At 36.5% G+C, this 17,378-nt stretch overlaps 1 protein-coding gene across 1 annotated transcript in view; it reads left to right on the top strand.

The window, feature by feature from the left end:
* Positions 1-16,519, top strand: part of PRIM2 (DNA primase subunit 2) — a 105,571-nt gene extending 89,052 nt beyond the window's left edge. Inside the window, exons 10-13 of the mRNA XM_069011381.1 lie at positions 1,980-2,106; positions 2,952-3,034; positions 10,734-10,802; positions 15,704-16,519. Coding sequence (XP_068867482.1) covers positions 1,980-2,106; positions 2,952-3,034; positions 10,734-10,802; positions 15,704-15,931 — 507 coding nt within the window. The 3' untranslated portion in view covers positions 15,932-16,519. The remainder of the gene's footprint in view (positions 1-1,979; positions 2,107-2,951; positions 3,035-10,733; positions 10,803-15,703) is intronic.
* Positions 16,520-17,378: the final 859 nt, after the last annotated feature.

Here is a 17,378-nt window from a genome sequence, read left to right as displayed (position 1 = left end):
TGCAGAGATTGGAAATTAAAATGCACACGTCTTTGTATTTGATCTTTGCTGTTTTTCAGGATAACCAGACCACTTGCTGCTCCAACAGGGGCAGCAGCAGGACTTGGCCAGCAGCTGCTGGGGCCCTGCGAAGGGGTGGGGAGCTGTTCCCTGGCCTTTCTGAGTGTGTGCACACACCTAGAGAGTTCTCTCTAATGATGAGTTGGTAAGCCCAACTCTGTTGCTAGAAAAAGTAGTGTTCATTTGCTATTCAACCAACAAGTTCTTTTATCTCCTGAGCAGAAAGGTTGGCTAGATAGGAAGGAGTATTCCCACCCGCTTTGATCCTGCCTGTGGCTATGCTGGAAAACAAAATGCTGTTGTCTCTCTTTTCTTCCCTTTCCTGCTTTTTAAAAAGTCTTTTAAAGTAAAGTCACTTTGCCAAGTGCACAGTATGGATTAATTAGTCAATGTTGGTTCAGAGCTTTGGATGTCTTAAGCCTTATTAGGGGTAAGTGCTGAATTTTAGTCTTCTTCATGCATTGACTTGGTTATGAGCAGCATCTTGATGGATGAGGTTTTTTTTACTGTTTGAGTCAGGTGCAATTTAGGATTTTATTCTCAAAGTTTGTGTATATTTTTCTACACATTTGTCATGTATATTTGCATATTATGCTACAGAGTTTCAAGTGACTGTATTTTCAAAAACATTCAAGTGTTTTATATGAAGAAAAATACATTTTTGTTTCTATTTTGTTTTTGTCATCTTTAGTCCAGTCAGGAGATTTCATAGGTATATGAATATTCTGAAGTACTATTTGGACATCCACAGGCCAAATAGGGAACTACTTTTATCGGTAGAAATGAGAATATCCTTGCAGTAGTAGTGTTAGCAGTTGTATGTTTGAATGATTTTTCTCAATATATTACATTGTCTTCTATTAGGAAAATACCAGAGTCAGAGTAAAAAATTAATTTAAAGTGGTTTTTGAGAAGAAAGCTTAAATTCTTATGGGAATTGTCTGTACTTAGATGTAGAATTTAATGCTATAATTTTGAATTGAGCAAGAGCAGAGTTTTTCCTTTTACGTACTGTCATAGCTCTTTTTTGAGGTGAAGAGACACCGAAGAGGTGTAATTATAAATATGATGCTTCATTATTTTATCATATTTGTGGTTTTTAGAACTGGAAGTTTGGTATTTGAACAAATGTTCCTTGATGTCTTACAGTAGCTAATGCAATTTAATGGAATCTGTATATTAAGTAGTCTGATTCTACTATGGGTCACCTCTTACCATGTAAAAAAATGATGTGAAGTCATGTAATTGAATGGTCTCCATAGGACTTATCTAAAATGATATATTGATAGCTTTGTGCTCAGCTGTCAAGATAAATGTTTGACTACATCTGTATTACTTTAGAAGATTTCATTTTGTTGGAGGAGTTGATAGTCTATTGGTAGACAAAAGAGAAAATCTTTTTTTATACAAGCAAAGTATACTTAATTTTAGAATCTGAAGAATTGAACTTCAGTGCTGAAGCAAAGTATAGGTGTAGCATTATAGATTGGGAGAACAAGAATGTGAACCTGAGTAAAGAAATATGTACTTCTATTTTTTTTCCCTGATCAGGCAATCAGTGTATGGACATTTGTGAAAGATTTTAAATTACCATGTTTTCTCCATTTAATAATACTGTGGGGTTCAAAATTTTCCTCTTTATATCATCTTATCTTTAAAGCCATTAAAGAATCAGCTGAAAAGACCTTAAATCAATGCAGTTACTCACTTCTCTTGTGATGTGTCTGTAAAACATGTATATGTACAAATTCAAGTTCATGTAATATAAACCCCAAAGCTAGCAGCAAGCAAATAGGTTTTCATTTTCCTCAGTTTGAGTGTGTTTGGAAAATATATTTTGTTATTCAGCATTTCTATTTGCAGAGCAGATAGAATTATTGACCCAATATGTATGAATTTATTCTTCTGTTTTTATTCAGTTTGACAAAGGATATGCTTACAGCATTCGCCACAACTATGGGAAAGAAGGAAAGAGGACTGATTATACCCCATACAGCTGCATGAAGATTATCATGTCCAATCCACCAAGTCAAGGGGATTATCATGGTGAGTTCCTTAAGGGGAAAAATCCCAAGTGTTTACAAACATCAGAATCCTTTGGCTAGAGAAGTTATTCCCTCCTGTAGTCTCTTAAATTATGTATTTAATTTCCAGACCACAGTGGTCTTGAACTGTTCTCTTTAGATCAGACTTGATAACTGCTGTTTTTATATTCATTGTGTCATGCAATTCAAGGAGACTTTAAATGTGCAGATGCTTTAAGAAATGACCAGGTAGATGTGTTCTGAAATATGGATCAATCGTACAGGAAGTCTGAAATTTGCTAGGGTATTTTAAAAGCTCCTACAGCTGTATGACTAAACATGGGAAGCCTGCGCTGGCATCACTGTTATGCCACTACTAAGTCATTCATTCAGTTGTGTCTCAAAACTCACTCTGGGACAAAAAACTTCCGCCGTTACTTAGGTGGTGGAACTTTCTAAGGTACTTATAAAGGGATGTTTTTACAATGGACTATGCTTTTAAAGACCAGTTGTCTCTCATTACTTTTATTTTCTTGAGTTTTTTCCACAGCTATTAAATGTACCAATGCTATCATTGTTAGTAAGGAACTAACTTAAACCCTTTTGCTGTCAGTGGATGAGAATTGTGGCCTGTTTATGGTGGGATATTTTATGTGACTCTTGAGCCTGTGGTGCCCTGATAACTCTGCAGTAGAGTAATTATTTAAAGAAGAAAAAAGTAAGCAATTGTACACATGGGTAATTAACTTTCCTATTAATAAGCTGTTAGACAATTAGGAACAGCTTAGCTGGTCTCTTGAGTGCCTTACTGCACTAACTCCTGAGTAAACAGCCTTGTTTGTGAGCTTGCTTATTTTTTACTGTCAGGGTGCCCATTCCGCCACAGTGATCCTGAGCTACTGAAGCAAAAGCTGCAGTCATACAAGATCCCTCCCAGTGGAATAACTCAGGTAAGGCATATTTTGCTTGACACTTTCATTAATAAGGCACTGCTTTTCAATTTTACTTTCTCGTCGTGTCGGAATACCATATGCAATTTGTCAGTGTGTATTGTGAAATATTTCTTCTTATAAAAGGTTTATACCAGAATTTTGGCTTTCTGGCTGCAGTGCTCCCACTGATGTGATGATTATAGTCACCACCTTCTATTGTTTAATATTATGAGTAGGTTTATTATTATAGTAGATACGATGCAGAATTTTTTTATATGTTGTTTTATTGCACTGTGATTAGAAAAGAAGTTTAAATGAATCTGTGAGTGTTTTAGTGAATTTATTTTATTCATGCAGTGACTTGTGGATGACTGCTGTGTAGTCAGTACACAAACGTAATTCTTTTCTATAATAAACTTCTAAAACCCATACATTCCTCATTATCTATTGTGCTAACTTCCTCTGAACAACAAAAGCACATAAAACACCTAATGAAATTAAGCATAAATTTTTATCAGCTTTTAAAAAACGGAAACTTAAATTGAAAATCTATCTTAAATAGCAAAAACAATGTAGGAATTGGTACTTTGAGATGTGTCCTGAAGAACTGTGACTCCCACTGCTTGCTCTAGCAAGAGCTTAAGGCAGTAAGAGGTTGTCATCATTTTCATTGAAGGAAGATGTACTGGTGATATTTAAGCTGAGACCAATGAGTTCTGTGTATTAGCTGCCTGGAACCTGCTTGAGATCCATAGGAAAAACCTGCTTTAAGTTGTTGTCTTTAGTTCATATGGAATGTCACCACTACTTGTCAGGCATCAACAAACTATTGTGCTAGCTAGAAAGGAATGTGAAAGTTCCACTTAAAGGACTCTCCCTTGGAAGGATTAAGATACAAATTAAAAGATAATAGTTTTAAAGACTTTATTGTTCACTTATAGTAATTCTTGACAAATTCTTGAAATACCCATGTTTTTTCCTCGGAATGTTTTTCCTTTTTCTTTTTTTTCCCCTATTTTCTCCTGGTTTATATCAGTAAGCATCTATATATCTGACAGGCCCTAGAGATACTATCCTTTGGCTTCTTTTTCCTTATATATGCATCAAGAATTGATGCTGGTCTGGGATTTTTATCCTGCTAATCATTGGAAAGATTGGTGAGGATTTACTGGCTTAGATGCCCTGCTGTATGTGTGGGTTGGATTTAGTAGAGGTTATTTCTTCAGTGAATTTGCACACTAAGGCAGTATCTTTATATTTAATGTAGTTCCTTATTTAATGTGAATTGTGATTTTATTTCTGTGTATGTGTTTAGGATTTTTTGTTTGCTTTTCTTTTGCAAAGTAGAATTTGGATTCACTAGGAGTCTTTTCTTATCAAAAGTGACTAAGAAAAACTGTCTCCATAAACATCTTCTTTGCTGGAAGATGTTGTCCTGTCCATTACTTTGACATGGTTTAAGTGTGATTAGGATACAGGGCTCTTCAGTGTCCACTCCTAGTGTTAAACCAAAAAACCCATGAAACAATACACCCTCCATGCAAACCTAATAAAAAGAAAATAAAATGTTGGCTGTACCTGGGTTCTCAGAAATTAATCAGACAGTCTTTGAGATAGCCAGTAGGAGAAGAGGAATAAAATTAGTTCCCATCTGTCTCCAGGTTGTCATTATTGCTGCCCCTCCTTGTTGCTCTGTTTGCATGGTCCAGTAATGTTTGTGTGACTAATCATAGTTCAGGATCCTTCAGTCCAGACCGTGGCTTTTAGTAGTTTTCTCTGATGCTGATGACAGTTGCTGAGTATCAGAAATGGTTTTTTTTACCTTTAGCTCTGTGAATAGATGTTAGGGGTGGATGGTTTACTAATCTTTCAGTGCTTTCATGTAACTACATTTCCAGTAGCTTGGTCTCAAGATTGACATTCACTCAAACCATACCCTTTTACTCTTAGACTTTCTATTAACTCCAGGTCCAACAAGAGCTCCCTTACAAACTGGTAGATACCTGTTTTTAATGAATGGTTCAGAGCTTGACCTTTCACCTATCTATTTTAATAAATGGTATGTTTTTTCTGGGGCTCGGGACCTCTTATGCTTGTTCCTTGCTCTGTTTCAAAATCTTCGGGATGATGCATAATTTTTGCATAATAGAAACATCTATTTTGAACTTAGCTGTGCACTTATGAATTGGTCCCCCACTGGGGTTTTCATATTTTGGTTTAGAGTACTCACATGTCTTCCCTTCAAGCCCATAAACAAGCTGCTTCCTTGTCTTTGAAGCTTGTTCCTCATGGCTATTATATGAGCCACAGTGTGGGCTAGTGTTCAGCCCTAAGGCTGTGGTTTTACCCAAGATGCTCAGTTTTACAGTGTTGTTCTCAGCCTTCTGTTTCTAGGCCGTCCATACTCTTGACATGCACCCTTTCCTTTAAGGTTCATAAGAGTTTCTGAGTTTTTCCAATACAGATAAAGCATTTGACCAGTGTGTGGTAAGAACAAACCCCATCCTTAAGGGCTTTTCACAGGACTAGGGGTGGAAAGGGAAAGCTGGACCTTCTGATGCTGGTACAGAGCAAATACTGCCAGACCTCACGTGACTTCAGTAGCCAGTCTGAGCATTAGACTGCTTCATTGCATTCATTTTGTAGTAATGAAAAAAGTGATCAAAGCATTTGAATATGTGAATCTGCTTGCTGTGAAGTATCTGGATCCAACCTGTTGTTCCAGTCTAGATTTCTGAGGCTGTATCTTGTCTGGGATTGTATCTGCTGAAGTAATTGTCTCAAAGTAATGCAGCATATGACTTAAAGGTCTTGCTTAGTTATCATAGTGCTTAAAGCAGAGATCTAATCCTGATGTTTATTCCAAGAACTGAATTATTTAACTTGTATTTATTTCACATTTTCCTTAGGCTAGTCTATATCTTTATTTGTGATAGTAGCTTTTTTGGTTTGTTTTAAAAATGGTTCTTGGATAAAGAAGCATTAGCTGAGCATCTAATGTGTGAATGTGTAAGCATAGCATTTGAATTTACAGTATATAAGTTTTCATTTCTCTCTCTGGTATACTGCTAATTAGGTAAAATCGTAATGAAATCAGGTTTGATAACAGCTAATCCATTTGAAGAATATAAAGATTAAAGTAGATGTTAAGATATGTTTTATATATGAGACACTGAACAAGTGCATGTAGTGACAGGACAAGGGGGAATGACTTCAAACTGAAACAGAGGAGGTTTAGATGAGATATAAGGAAGAATTTCTTTACTGTGAGGGTGGTGAGGCACTGGAATAGGTTGTCCAGAGAAATTGTAGATATCCCATCCCTGGAAGTGTTCAAGGCCAGGTTGGATGGGACATTGAACTATCTGGTCTAGTGAAAGGTGTCTCCATTCATGGCAGGTGGGTTGGAACTAGATGATCTTTAAGGTCCCTGCCAGCTCAAACCATTTTATGATTCTGTGATAAATACATCTGTTGTGGTGTTGTACTAAATGCCCTGGAATGTATTGCCTGCACATCTCATATATAGGGAGATAGAAATGATAGGCTTTGAGTTAGTTATTTCAAAGTATCTATTATTTGTTTCAGAAAGTTTTCTTGGAGAAATTACCTTTTTCCCAAATCATGTCAATCACAATAGCAAAAGCAAAAAGTGGTAAAAATTTCTGGTTCTACAAACAGGAGAAACAGAGAGCCTAGACTAATTCTTTCTGCTTCTCTATTAGGAGTAAAAGCTTATGTAGGTGAACAGCAGATAACTTCAGAAGAAGGTTTGTTCTTTCAAGTAGAATTTTTCTCTTAATTTAAAAATCTTTATCTTTTCCTATAACTGGGTTAAATTAAAGGTTTTGAATAAGTCACTCACTGAACTTCTTCAACAGATTTAGTGTTTTGATGGGTTGGAGATTATTCACAGAGATGGAAATAAATAAGCCAGTCTGTCTTAGGCCTCTGATATGGCTATATGTTTCTATTAGTGAAAAAAAATCCCATCATAACACCGAACAAAAAACTGCCAAACCTGCAAAAAAACTCACCCCAGTGAAAAAAAATCCTCACGCTCTCCCTGTTGATCTAATATTTTAAAAGTTTTAGATTGTTGCTGGCTGTAAAAATATTTTCCCTTGCAGCTAAAGAAACTTTCCAGGGAAAGTTAGAAATTAGGCGTACATAACTGAGTCTATAGTAGAAAGATTTTCATGGTAAGTTAATTCCACAATGTGAAAAACCCAAACCCAAACCGACTTTGAGTAAATTAAAAATAACAGTGGATAATTATAGAGCTCAAACTATCCTGCTATGCAGCATCTTTACTTGGAGTGCTGAGGATCTATAAAAGCAGGTGGCTGCATACAGCTGCCAAACATCATCTCAGCCTCATTAGCAGTCAGTAGAGCAACATCAGAAAAGCAAGTTGCAGATGGCAGTGAAGAAAAAGGCACATAAGGACTAACAGGAAAAGTCCTTGAGTATGTACCTTTACTTACACAATAAAGCAATGCAGTGTAAATGTCTTAATGTATGTAGAGGCAAAAGATTGCTGCTGGGAATTAAGCTTTGAGTGGAGGTTTGTTTCTGGAAAATACTAGGGAAAAACAGCTGCAAGTTTGCTTTCCTTATGGACACAAATGTAGTAGAAAAGGTAATATTTATTATGGATGGTAAATCTGTTTTATTTTAATAGAGGATTGTTAGTTTCTCTCACACAGAGGACTCCTTTCTAGCTGGGCTACATTCTCTTGCAGTGTTTAACCTTTTTTGTTTCCTCTCTTAGCAAATTGTTCCCTGATAAAGCAAGTTCATCTACTAAAGCTGTTCTTCTTTAAATATGTTAAATGTGCCCCTTATTCCTCCTCCCTTTCATGTATGCAGAAGGTGAACCTGGTCCCCCATGACGTGGCCAGTTTAAACTTACAGATGTACTATCAGGCTTACTCTTTGTCTGCCTTGTGGCTGCCTCCCGGAATGAGTAGGAGCTGAATTATAACTGCTTTTTTTTCTTTTCTTCTGGATGAGCAACAAATATTGGTCTGGCTTTTCTAGCCAACCACAACTTTTAATCAGCATTTAGCTTTTTCATCTCTACTTGTCAAATTTAGCTGAAATTGGCCAACCATTCGAAGCTGGGGAGGTCACATGGTGTAAAGGAGCAGGAGAGAAATGATGGCTACCAGTATAATCACGTACATTGATAAATTTTACAAACTGGATGAAGCTCTCTGGAATGTTCTGGTGAGCATCTGGTCTCTGGAGCACTGTCAATGTCAGGAAGAGAAGTAGCATGAACATCCAGTTACCAAAGTTCACTGGAGAATGCTGATATAGGTTCCTCTCACAGCAGTTCTCCAAGATATGTCTTCATAGCAGAACAGCAGAAAAATCTGTGTGGTGACTTAATAGTAGCCTGTAAGAGATCTGATAGGGATTTTCAAGGGAGTGGGGCAGTAGTTCCGTGGTGAAACGACTGCAGCTGGGCAATGAAGACTGAGATGTTGTGAAATAACATGGTTGCTCTTTTAAGAATTAGAGGCCAGCTCTGATAACATGACCCTTGTAGCTTTCGTATGTCAGCAGCATCGACTCAATGAAGTCCTCGTCTCCACCTTAAAGGTGGGTAAAGTTTTTGCCAAGGATGAGCTTGATTTCCAAAAGTTTGCTCAGAACTGGAATTTATTTGTAAGTGCCCCTTTATTCTGTCATCATCTGTGCACTGTCAGTCAGCAATCCCTCATCTGGTATCTGCCACTTGAAGTTAACATTTTCCGTCTGAACTGTCAGAGAAGATAGCAGCAGCTCGATCTCTCATCCTCTCAGTTGTTGTGAATTAGTTAATTAAAAGCTAGCTTTGGTAATCCTTGTCTTTTCTGCTTTTCAGAGTAGTTGAACAATGGCATCATTGATACAAAAAGCATCTGTAACTGTGGTCTGCAATTCAAAAGTTAGACAAGCTGTGGAATGTCTCCTAGACTATTAACTGATCATCTGTTTCAAACAGTTTCCTGAAGTTATAAGAGAGCCTTGGTGCTTTTAATCTTTTGGGGTTTATACTAAGAATTTGTGCATGCCTGAGTTTGTTTGCTCACTTAAGGTTCTGAGATTTAGAATGTATTTACACCTAAATTTAGAAAACTTTTTATTTATATAATTTTATTACTTGTAATCTTGATTAAACAAAGAAGAATTTTGAGAAAACCATAAGTATTTATGAACTAGATTGAATTAGCTGACTTACTTCAACTGGAAAATTCACGTTAGGTCTGAAGGCTACAGAATATTATGAATGTTTCTTTTAACTAACCAACAGATGAATAGGTCTTCTGATAATTACTCGATATTAGGTGAAAAATACTTTTTAAGAAAGTATACACATATAACATGGTTAGCATTTTCTTCAAAATAAAGATACCTCTTTTGCATGGCATTGTATGGAACAAACAAGAAAGTGTAAGGCAATATGAAATGGAAGTGTTTAGAATAGATGAGTTTTTTCAATCCTTAACTACTAATTTGTTCAGTCAATTTCAAGGGGAGAGGAGAAAAAAAACAGAAATATATGTATGTACACAGATAGTGCCAGATTTCAGACTCCATTGCCTAGTTGGCCTTGGCCTTTCTCTTTTACAGAATGTTTAACAGGAGGTGGCAAGAGGGATAGAAATGTAATCAGTTGGGCTATTACAGAGAAATAATGAGACTAAGTACTTTCCTGGCAGTGTGTTGCTGTTTTTATCCATTCAGCAAATGTAATTTATTTATATATCTGTCAATAAATACATGGCAGCATCCGATAATGAGTACAGCAGGGATTTAAGCTGTATATTGCTGTGTTTGACGCAAAGGTCAACCTTGGGAAATGGCTTGAAATTAACATTTCTTGAAAACTATTTTTCCTTCCACTGAGGCTGTCTCTTAATTCCAGCAATTTTCTCTGTTTGATGAGCAGAGAGAGCATACATTTTGATTATATAAAGGAGGGAGGAGGTAATGAAACTTTAAAATATTTCAACCAGCATTGCATTCTGGTGATAAGAATGGGACTTTATGCAGCACAGAAGAGATTACCTGAAGTAGAATTGGAAAGCAAATTGTATTTACAAAAGATGGCATGATTTTCCTAATACGTGTTCAAAACAGCCTATTCACTCACATATTCTGCTGAGCTTGACTAGAAATAGCTTCATTTCAAAAAGGGCAAATCTGATTGAAGGTAAAAGCATTCCCCTCTCACAGATACTTGTCTAAAGGATTTGCATTAAATTTTCTTGATGGGAGCACAGTAGTCTTTTACTGTGCATCTGCATGAACTGGTAATGTGGAAAATAAAAACACAAATCGTGTCCTTGATTGCTTCATGCTTCAACCACTTGAATTACTAGACTTATGTCTGCAATTATGGAAGAGATGTTGCAATATGATAGTTTGACAATAACTGTCACAATTATATTACCAAAATATAGATTCAACTTACTCTTGAAGTTAAGAGTATTGAAATTACATTTTAAGGGTCAGGCGTAACTTCTTGTGGTTTCATCTTGTTTTTAATGTAGCCAGGGCATTTTAAAATGTTGTCAGCTATTAGAAGGATTCACCGATGTCATGTGCTGCACATGTCCATGAGCTGTTGTACAAGGCTGTTGTGGAATTCCTTGTTGTTGAAAGTATCAATAAGATGTATGTGTGCTACTTGTGACTGTCATGTTCCTCTCCCTCCGTGTAGATCCTGGAGCTGGTGAAGGGCATGCATTACCAGCTGGCCTGTCAGAAGTACTTCGAGTTCACGCATGATGTGAGTAGCTACTATTCTTTGTTCAGCTGTTATCACCAACTTTGTCTTTGCAGAAGGCTTTGGAACTCAGGAGTGAAGCCCAGAGACTGTTTTCTGTTTGCACATCCAGCATTAGCTGTTTTGCCTTGTTAGTTTTCTTTTCAGCAATTTGAAATATTCTTTTGCCATTTTCTGCATTTATATATTGATTTTATTAATACCCTCAACATTACAAGATGTAAAATGTTATGCTATCTTCCTGAAAAGGTCAATATTGCGGAATCTTACCTATTTCAAGTCATTTAGCTTTTTCAATATCCTGCTTTTAATCAGATTTGTAGGCTTTAACGCATTGTGCAAGTTTGATGTGTTTAGATACACCTTAAAAAATAAACAGGATCTAAAACCTCTTAATTTAATCTCCTAGCATTTGCATGGTTCTTATTGTTAATTTTTACTTGGTATTTTTTCACATTTGCAGTCACGTGGAATTATTTTTTTAAATCAAAATGAACATTCTCAGAGCTTTTCCATTTGCTTAATTGTAAGCAAAGTTATCTTACTATTTTCTCCAAAAGATTTTAAGATAACGAATGGCCACACTCCATCTCCTGTGTGATTTCTTGATTTAAAGAACCAGCTTTTGCACCGGTTCAAGATTCCTTGTTGTAAGAAAAAACCCAACCCAGTGAAGCATAGCTGTTCTTAGAGCTTTGTTCTCTTCACAAACCAAAAAATGTAAACATCCCTTTCAAACAGCAGACTATGGGACAGCCTTACGAAGGATATGGATGAGGATTAGATGACCCACCCCAGAGGCAGTGACCACTGTTCTTGTGGTCCTTTTGTTCTTAGCAGTTTTCACAGTTGAACTAAGTGGAACTGGTTGTCTTCACGTATTTTCAGCAGTCAAATGTATGAATGTATAGCAAAGGCGTACCCTGAGCCTGTGTCCAGTGTTGTTTTGGCAGCTGTATTTTGAGAGGAACACTTTGTCTAACAGTCTTAGAAAATAGGAGAACATTATTTATTAAAAATAATGTACAATTTTACATCTAGGTAACACTCGCCCTGTGTAAGCTCATGTCAGTAGAAATAATATTTACTCAGGATGACTATAGACCCCAAGGTCAACATTCATCAAAAGATAAATCAGTGCTGTGCATTTTAGGAAAGCTGTCTTTCCATTCTTCTATAGGAAATTCCAGAAAAGCATTATTTTTTATCAGTTTTGTGGTAATATAAATATCTGTCTTTGCTGCTTGCACTCAGAATCATCTTTCTGCTTTGCTCTTGATATTATCTCAGTGAGAGAAAGCAGAATACACAGACACTGACTGTAGTTTGAATGGCACATGCTTATGATGGGAATTTTTTTTACAGAATTTAGCTGCTCAACTTATCAGCCTGCTTGGACTGATTTTTCTATTCTACAATGATATGCTTTATTAATTTTTAATGTTTTTCTGTGGGGTGGTAAAAGATGTGTCTTGAAGCTGGTGACCTTTGTTTTCAATCAAATCTTTGCTTTCCTGTATATCACTAGCAGAGTTTTTCAGTGAAGGAAATTTCAGAAGAATCAATTAGCATAACACTGATTGTTTCTTTGAGCAGGGGCACGATCTTATGTAAAATTTTCATGGAAATAATGGACTTGCTCACATGGAGAATTTTAACTTAAACTATGTAAAAATTTTACCAAGAAAGTGTTTGATATATGTTGGGAAGAGCTGCTGGTGTTGCCTGCAAGTTATGGTGTGTATGTGGGTTAGATTGACTATGAATGACTTTGTAACAGAGACTTATTTTATTTCTCTGAGTTCACAGGGTCAGCTTCAGTAGCCTAGTGCTTGGCACTAAAACTATGCTAATACATGCAGCTGGACTAGAGTGAAAATGTTTAGATATATTTTTTGGGGGGTGGGTGATGGGGGTTGTGTCCTTGCACTTCAGTGCTAGTGGTTCAAACAGCACGGGCTAACAAAAAGCTGATGCTCTGTGTAACCTGGGCTTATTAACTTCAATGCTTCAGCTCTCCTGAACTTTGGTTTCACTGTTTCACAACCACAGAACAAAAGCAGACATCATTTGTGTGGTCCAGTGCATTGTCTACAGGCAGGAACTAATAAACATGTAGGCAATTTGTTAACTCTTCAGTAAGTCTGAGAAAGGAAAGCTGTAGCACCATGATTGCTCCACGTGGTTTTTCTGTAATACCAGCTGTAGCGTTATCAGCTGTCATTTTAAAAGTTCTTGGTTAAAACCCCAAGATGTTATAGCTGCAAAATTATTATTTCAGGATTTTCAAAACAATATTTCCTATAGCAGGAATACTAAACTGGAGTTTGTATGAGAACCAGTGTGTGCAAAATGTGCTGAATCCAAAAAAAGTCTTGTGTTAGTATGTTAGTATCACCTACTTAGATGGATTATACAGTTGTGTCTGAAGTGGCAGGTCTTTTTGCTTGGTTAAATGATTAAAGTTTTAAAGCTTTTGCATTTTAAAAGCTTAAGCTTTGACTGCACAGAAAATACATTTTTCTTTGGGTATGGTGGATTCCAGATAGATTTACAGGTGTGAATTGGCAAAGCTGTTAGAGAAATCTACTTTCTCTATTTCTGGTAGTAAGTCTCAGCTAACGTACTGCTAAGTTAATGATGAGGCTTTTAAAATTAATGTGCTTTGATCTATATTACTTAAAAACATTGTAAAACTTAGGTAAAGTAGTATGATCAGTCTAATGCAGAAAAAACTTCCACTTTTGTGTTCAAATTTTTTGAGAATTCCCAGCCACAGCAGAATATTTTTTATTCAGAGAAATGCTCACTGAACCCTGTTGAAAATTACAGAGAACAGAATTCTTTTTATATCACTATATCACAAATGAAGATAATGAACAAATCTTCCCCTTTCTCTTTTTAGGCTCTCACAAAAAGGTGATGGTTTGAAGGGATGGAATTCTTTTAATTAGGAGTTGTCTAAGCTTCATCTGGTAGAGTTTTATTTTAGTAGCATTTAAGTTTGAAAAGGAAAAATGATACATGGAGTCATACAACAGTTTTAACTAACAAGCCGTAAATAGCTTTTAAGAACCAACAAATTAAAACCCACAAATACCATCAATCACCTCTGAAAACATGGTTGTAGGCTCCATTCATACAATGAGCTGCTTCTACAGCTTATTCCAGTCTGTTGGGGAGAGAAGAGTTTAGAATAAAATTAAGAGTTACAAAGTGACTCTTAAATTGGTCTGAAGAGAACTGAGATTTTAAGGTTAAAAAACCCAGAGCTAATTAAGAGTTTCTACTAGGAAAGCCAGTTTTTCACTATATCACTTCTTTTTAAGTCTTTTTCATGTGAAGAAGTAATTTAGTTTCCATGTAATGAAAATTGGAGCATGGATGAAAGCTGGCTGGATGAAACTCATCCAGATAAGACTAAAATGAAATTCAGTGATGACTTTGGGTTAGGTTTTTTGGTTTTTTTCTTTATGCCTTGGAGTACCAAATTAGAGTGCTAGGACTGTTACTTACTTTTAAGATTTTTCAAGCAAGGTCACTGACTACAGTTGCTAATTTGTGTCTGAGTTAGATTTTGTTATCCATGTCGCCATTTTCTAATGGAGCTAAGCTAGGCAGTGGTAATGCATTTAATCAGGGTTCCATTTAGAGCACACATTGATCCTCTGCTTTATGATTATTCACAAGCATCTGAAATTTAAATTGATGGGGTTTGGCATATTAAATTAGCCACAGTATGTCCTCAGGAGACTCTGTGTGTGTGGAGAGTTGCTTATTTTATGCCTGAATTGGCCCCTCCCTTCCAGGGAAAAAGGAATATAGTGGGAGCAGAAATTTACTGGTATATGACTCTTAGTCTTTCATGGTTTGTTGTACCCCATGTCTGGTAAGTCTTCCAATGTATTTTAAGAGCAGTATTTTTCTTAAAATGTTCCTGGAATCCACATGAAGTGACAGGCAGATGAAAGGTGCAGGTTGCCTTGAATAGGAGGTGAAAGCACCTTTTAAAGTAAGCGTTTCTAACTTCTGAGCCTCCCAAAAGACATACAAAGGTTATAACTGTGGTTTGTGGTGAATACGTCAGAATAGCTTCCTTTTAAAGCTGAAAGCTTTGTCGATCTGAAATATTTGATGAGTATTAATTGAATGTTCATTTATCAAATAATTGCAAAGCTGAAAGAATGCACCTGCTAAGTAAAAAGTAGTAATACGAATATGTTGCACCTTATGCTAGTATTCTTTTCCACTGAAGACTAAATGTTCTGTGGTACTGGTTCTGCATCTAGAGTCAGGATGCTGATGGTGGCACTGATGGAGCAAAGATAAGCTTGATCTGTGGGGCTTCTGTCTTGGCCACTCCGTTGTAAATATTGCATTTGTGCCTACTGGGGAAACCAGGGAAAGAAGTGAAGCTCCCTGTTTCCATTTGCAGTTTCACACTGATACTTAAGGTCTAAATTTGTACTGTGCAGTTGCTACAACTCCTAGTAGTATTTTCCACTTTCATTTTCACTCTAGACCTGTCTCACTCCCTCTTTTGGGGGGAAAGTCCCTTTTAAGGTGTAGGTTCAATAGTCCTGCATCTCTAAAGAGATGACATTTTACTTACGTGTTTTTAGATGTTTTGGGGTGTTATTTTTCTTTACTGTAGTAAAGACAGTGTGAAATAATGTTTGAATAAGCCAAAGTTATTTTATTTCTACAATGAAGGAAGAAAAATCCTGATGAAACTAGATCTGTGTCATGCTAACATTTACTGAGATAGTATATACAAACTGATGCTTTTTTTCTTCAACAAAATTGGAACTTATAAATTGTTGATTAATTTGTTATTGAATATGAAAGAGGTTATTTTTAGAAAGAAATGTAATAACTTGGTGTTCCTTTCCTTTTCTGTGCAGGTTGATGACATTGGGTTTTCTTTGAATCATCCTAATCAGTACTTTACAGAGAGTCAGAAGCTATTGAGTGGTGGTAGAGAACTGAAGAAGGAATTAAATAACTCAGGAAACTTTCAACAGAAAAATAATAGTCAGGAAAGCATAAATTCAAGTTCTACTCCCACCTCTTCAAATGCAACAGCTGATACAGAACTGGAAGGACTGGAAGCATACTTTACTGAAGACTAAGCAGCTGTATTACTTGTGTGTTATTTGTGTTATTTTGTCTTTCTTTCATTCTTTCTCTTCTTCAGCTGGATTTGTCCCTATACTGAGGAATATGCACTTCACCTGGAATACAGAAGCATTTAGTGCTTTGAGTAGGCTGAAATAAAGAAAGACCAATATAAAAGCTGTAATTGCATCCAGTATTTATTCTTACTGCTTTAGGAAGCTGTTTTATATGGTGTGTTTAAGGATGGGAAATGAAACTTCCCAATTATTAGGTAATTTTTGTCTGACTTACCTTTTTTGGTTTTCTTCAAAATGTTCAAATATTTTTATCTCCTTTTGGGTCACTTTTCTATGTATCATCTTAATAAAAAAATTGCAAAGCAAGATTTTTTGTATTTTCTTTTTAGCTATATTGGGATGCTAATTAAGTAGGAGTTCTTATGATCAAAATTACCCTCTGGAGGAGTCTGTCTCTTCTATAGGAGGAGCTGAGGGAAATCAGCTTCTTAATTTGTACCTTGACACTAAATTTAGAGAGCTGTCTTTGATGCTTGGAAGAGAACATAATCAGAGTTTAGACACCTGTATGTAAGAAAGTAATAAAAAAGATATTCTACCAACTGACTCATATATTCCTTTTAAATTTTCCTCAGTGTCTGAGTGTGGCTGGAGCCTCCTGTGTCCTGCTAAGTTAAACAGCCATCTGAATGAAGCTTTGGGTCACCTAACTTCCACCCATTCCCCCAAAGCCCAGGTCACCCAACACACAAACTGCTTTCAGTCCAGCAGCAACCATCATGCAGTGGGTGGGAGCTCCAAGCAGAGCTGGTATTTTCTACCATGCTGTTTGAGTACCCTCACGAGGATTTAAAAGGCCTCAGTTTATTTTACCTCGTGCTTAAGGAGTTCCAAGACAACATTATGCCCTTCCTGGAGACTGACCGTCCTACCAGTGCAGCCTGTAACCACATAAACACAGTACTGTCATTGCCAGGGACTTGTACCAACTCTGTGAGGCCTTGGCATGAAGACTCATTGGTCTCCATTTTTCTGAGCTTGCCTTGCCCCACCTGAAGCTTTGTTGTAGCTGTAACTTTGTCTCTCAAATGACAGCCTAGCTTTGTACAGTTGCGTGCTGTGCTGCCTATGTTTATATGATTCTGAGATATTTCTGTGGCTAATGGCTAGGAAGTAATAAGTAGTTATTTTGTATAGAATGAGTTCACCTATGATTTTAGGTGCCAGAGTCTCCATGGGTATAAACAAATCATCCAAGTGCCCTTGGATCCTTAAAAAAGTACAACCTAAGGTGTTGTGCAAAACAAGTTTCTAGGGGTAAGAGAAGAAAGAACAAATATACAACACTATATATAAATAATTATTTGGCTGTAATGTGGAATTGCCAGACAACGAAGAAAGACCAGCAAGTACAATGTTTTTGGAAATGTGTTATATTACACAA

This window comes from Aphelocoma coerulescens, chromosome 3 (assembly GCF_041296385.1).
Source record: "Aphelocoma coerulescens isolate FSJ_1873_10779 chromosome 3, UR_Acoe_1.0, whole genome shotgun sequence".
NCBI classification, from domain to species: Eukaryota; Metazoa; Chordata; class Aves; order Passeriformes; family Corvidae; genus Aphelocoma; species Aphelocoma coerulescens.
The sequence above is the reverse complement of the archived record's forward strand: the minus strand, read 5'-3'. Positions and strand labels throughout refer to the sequence as shown.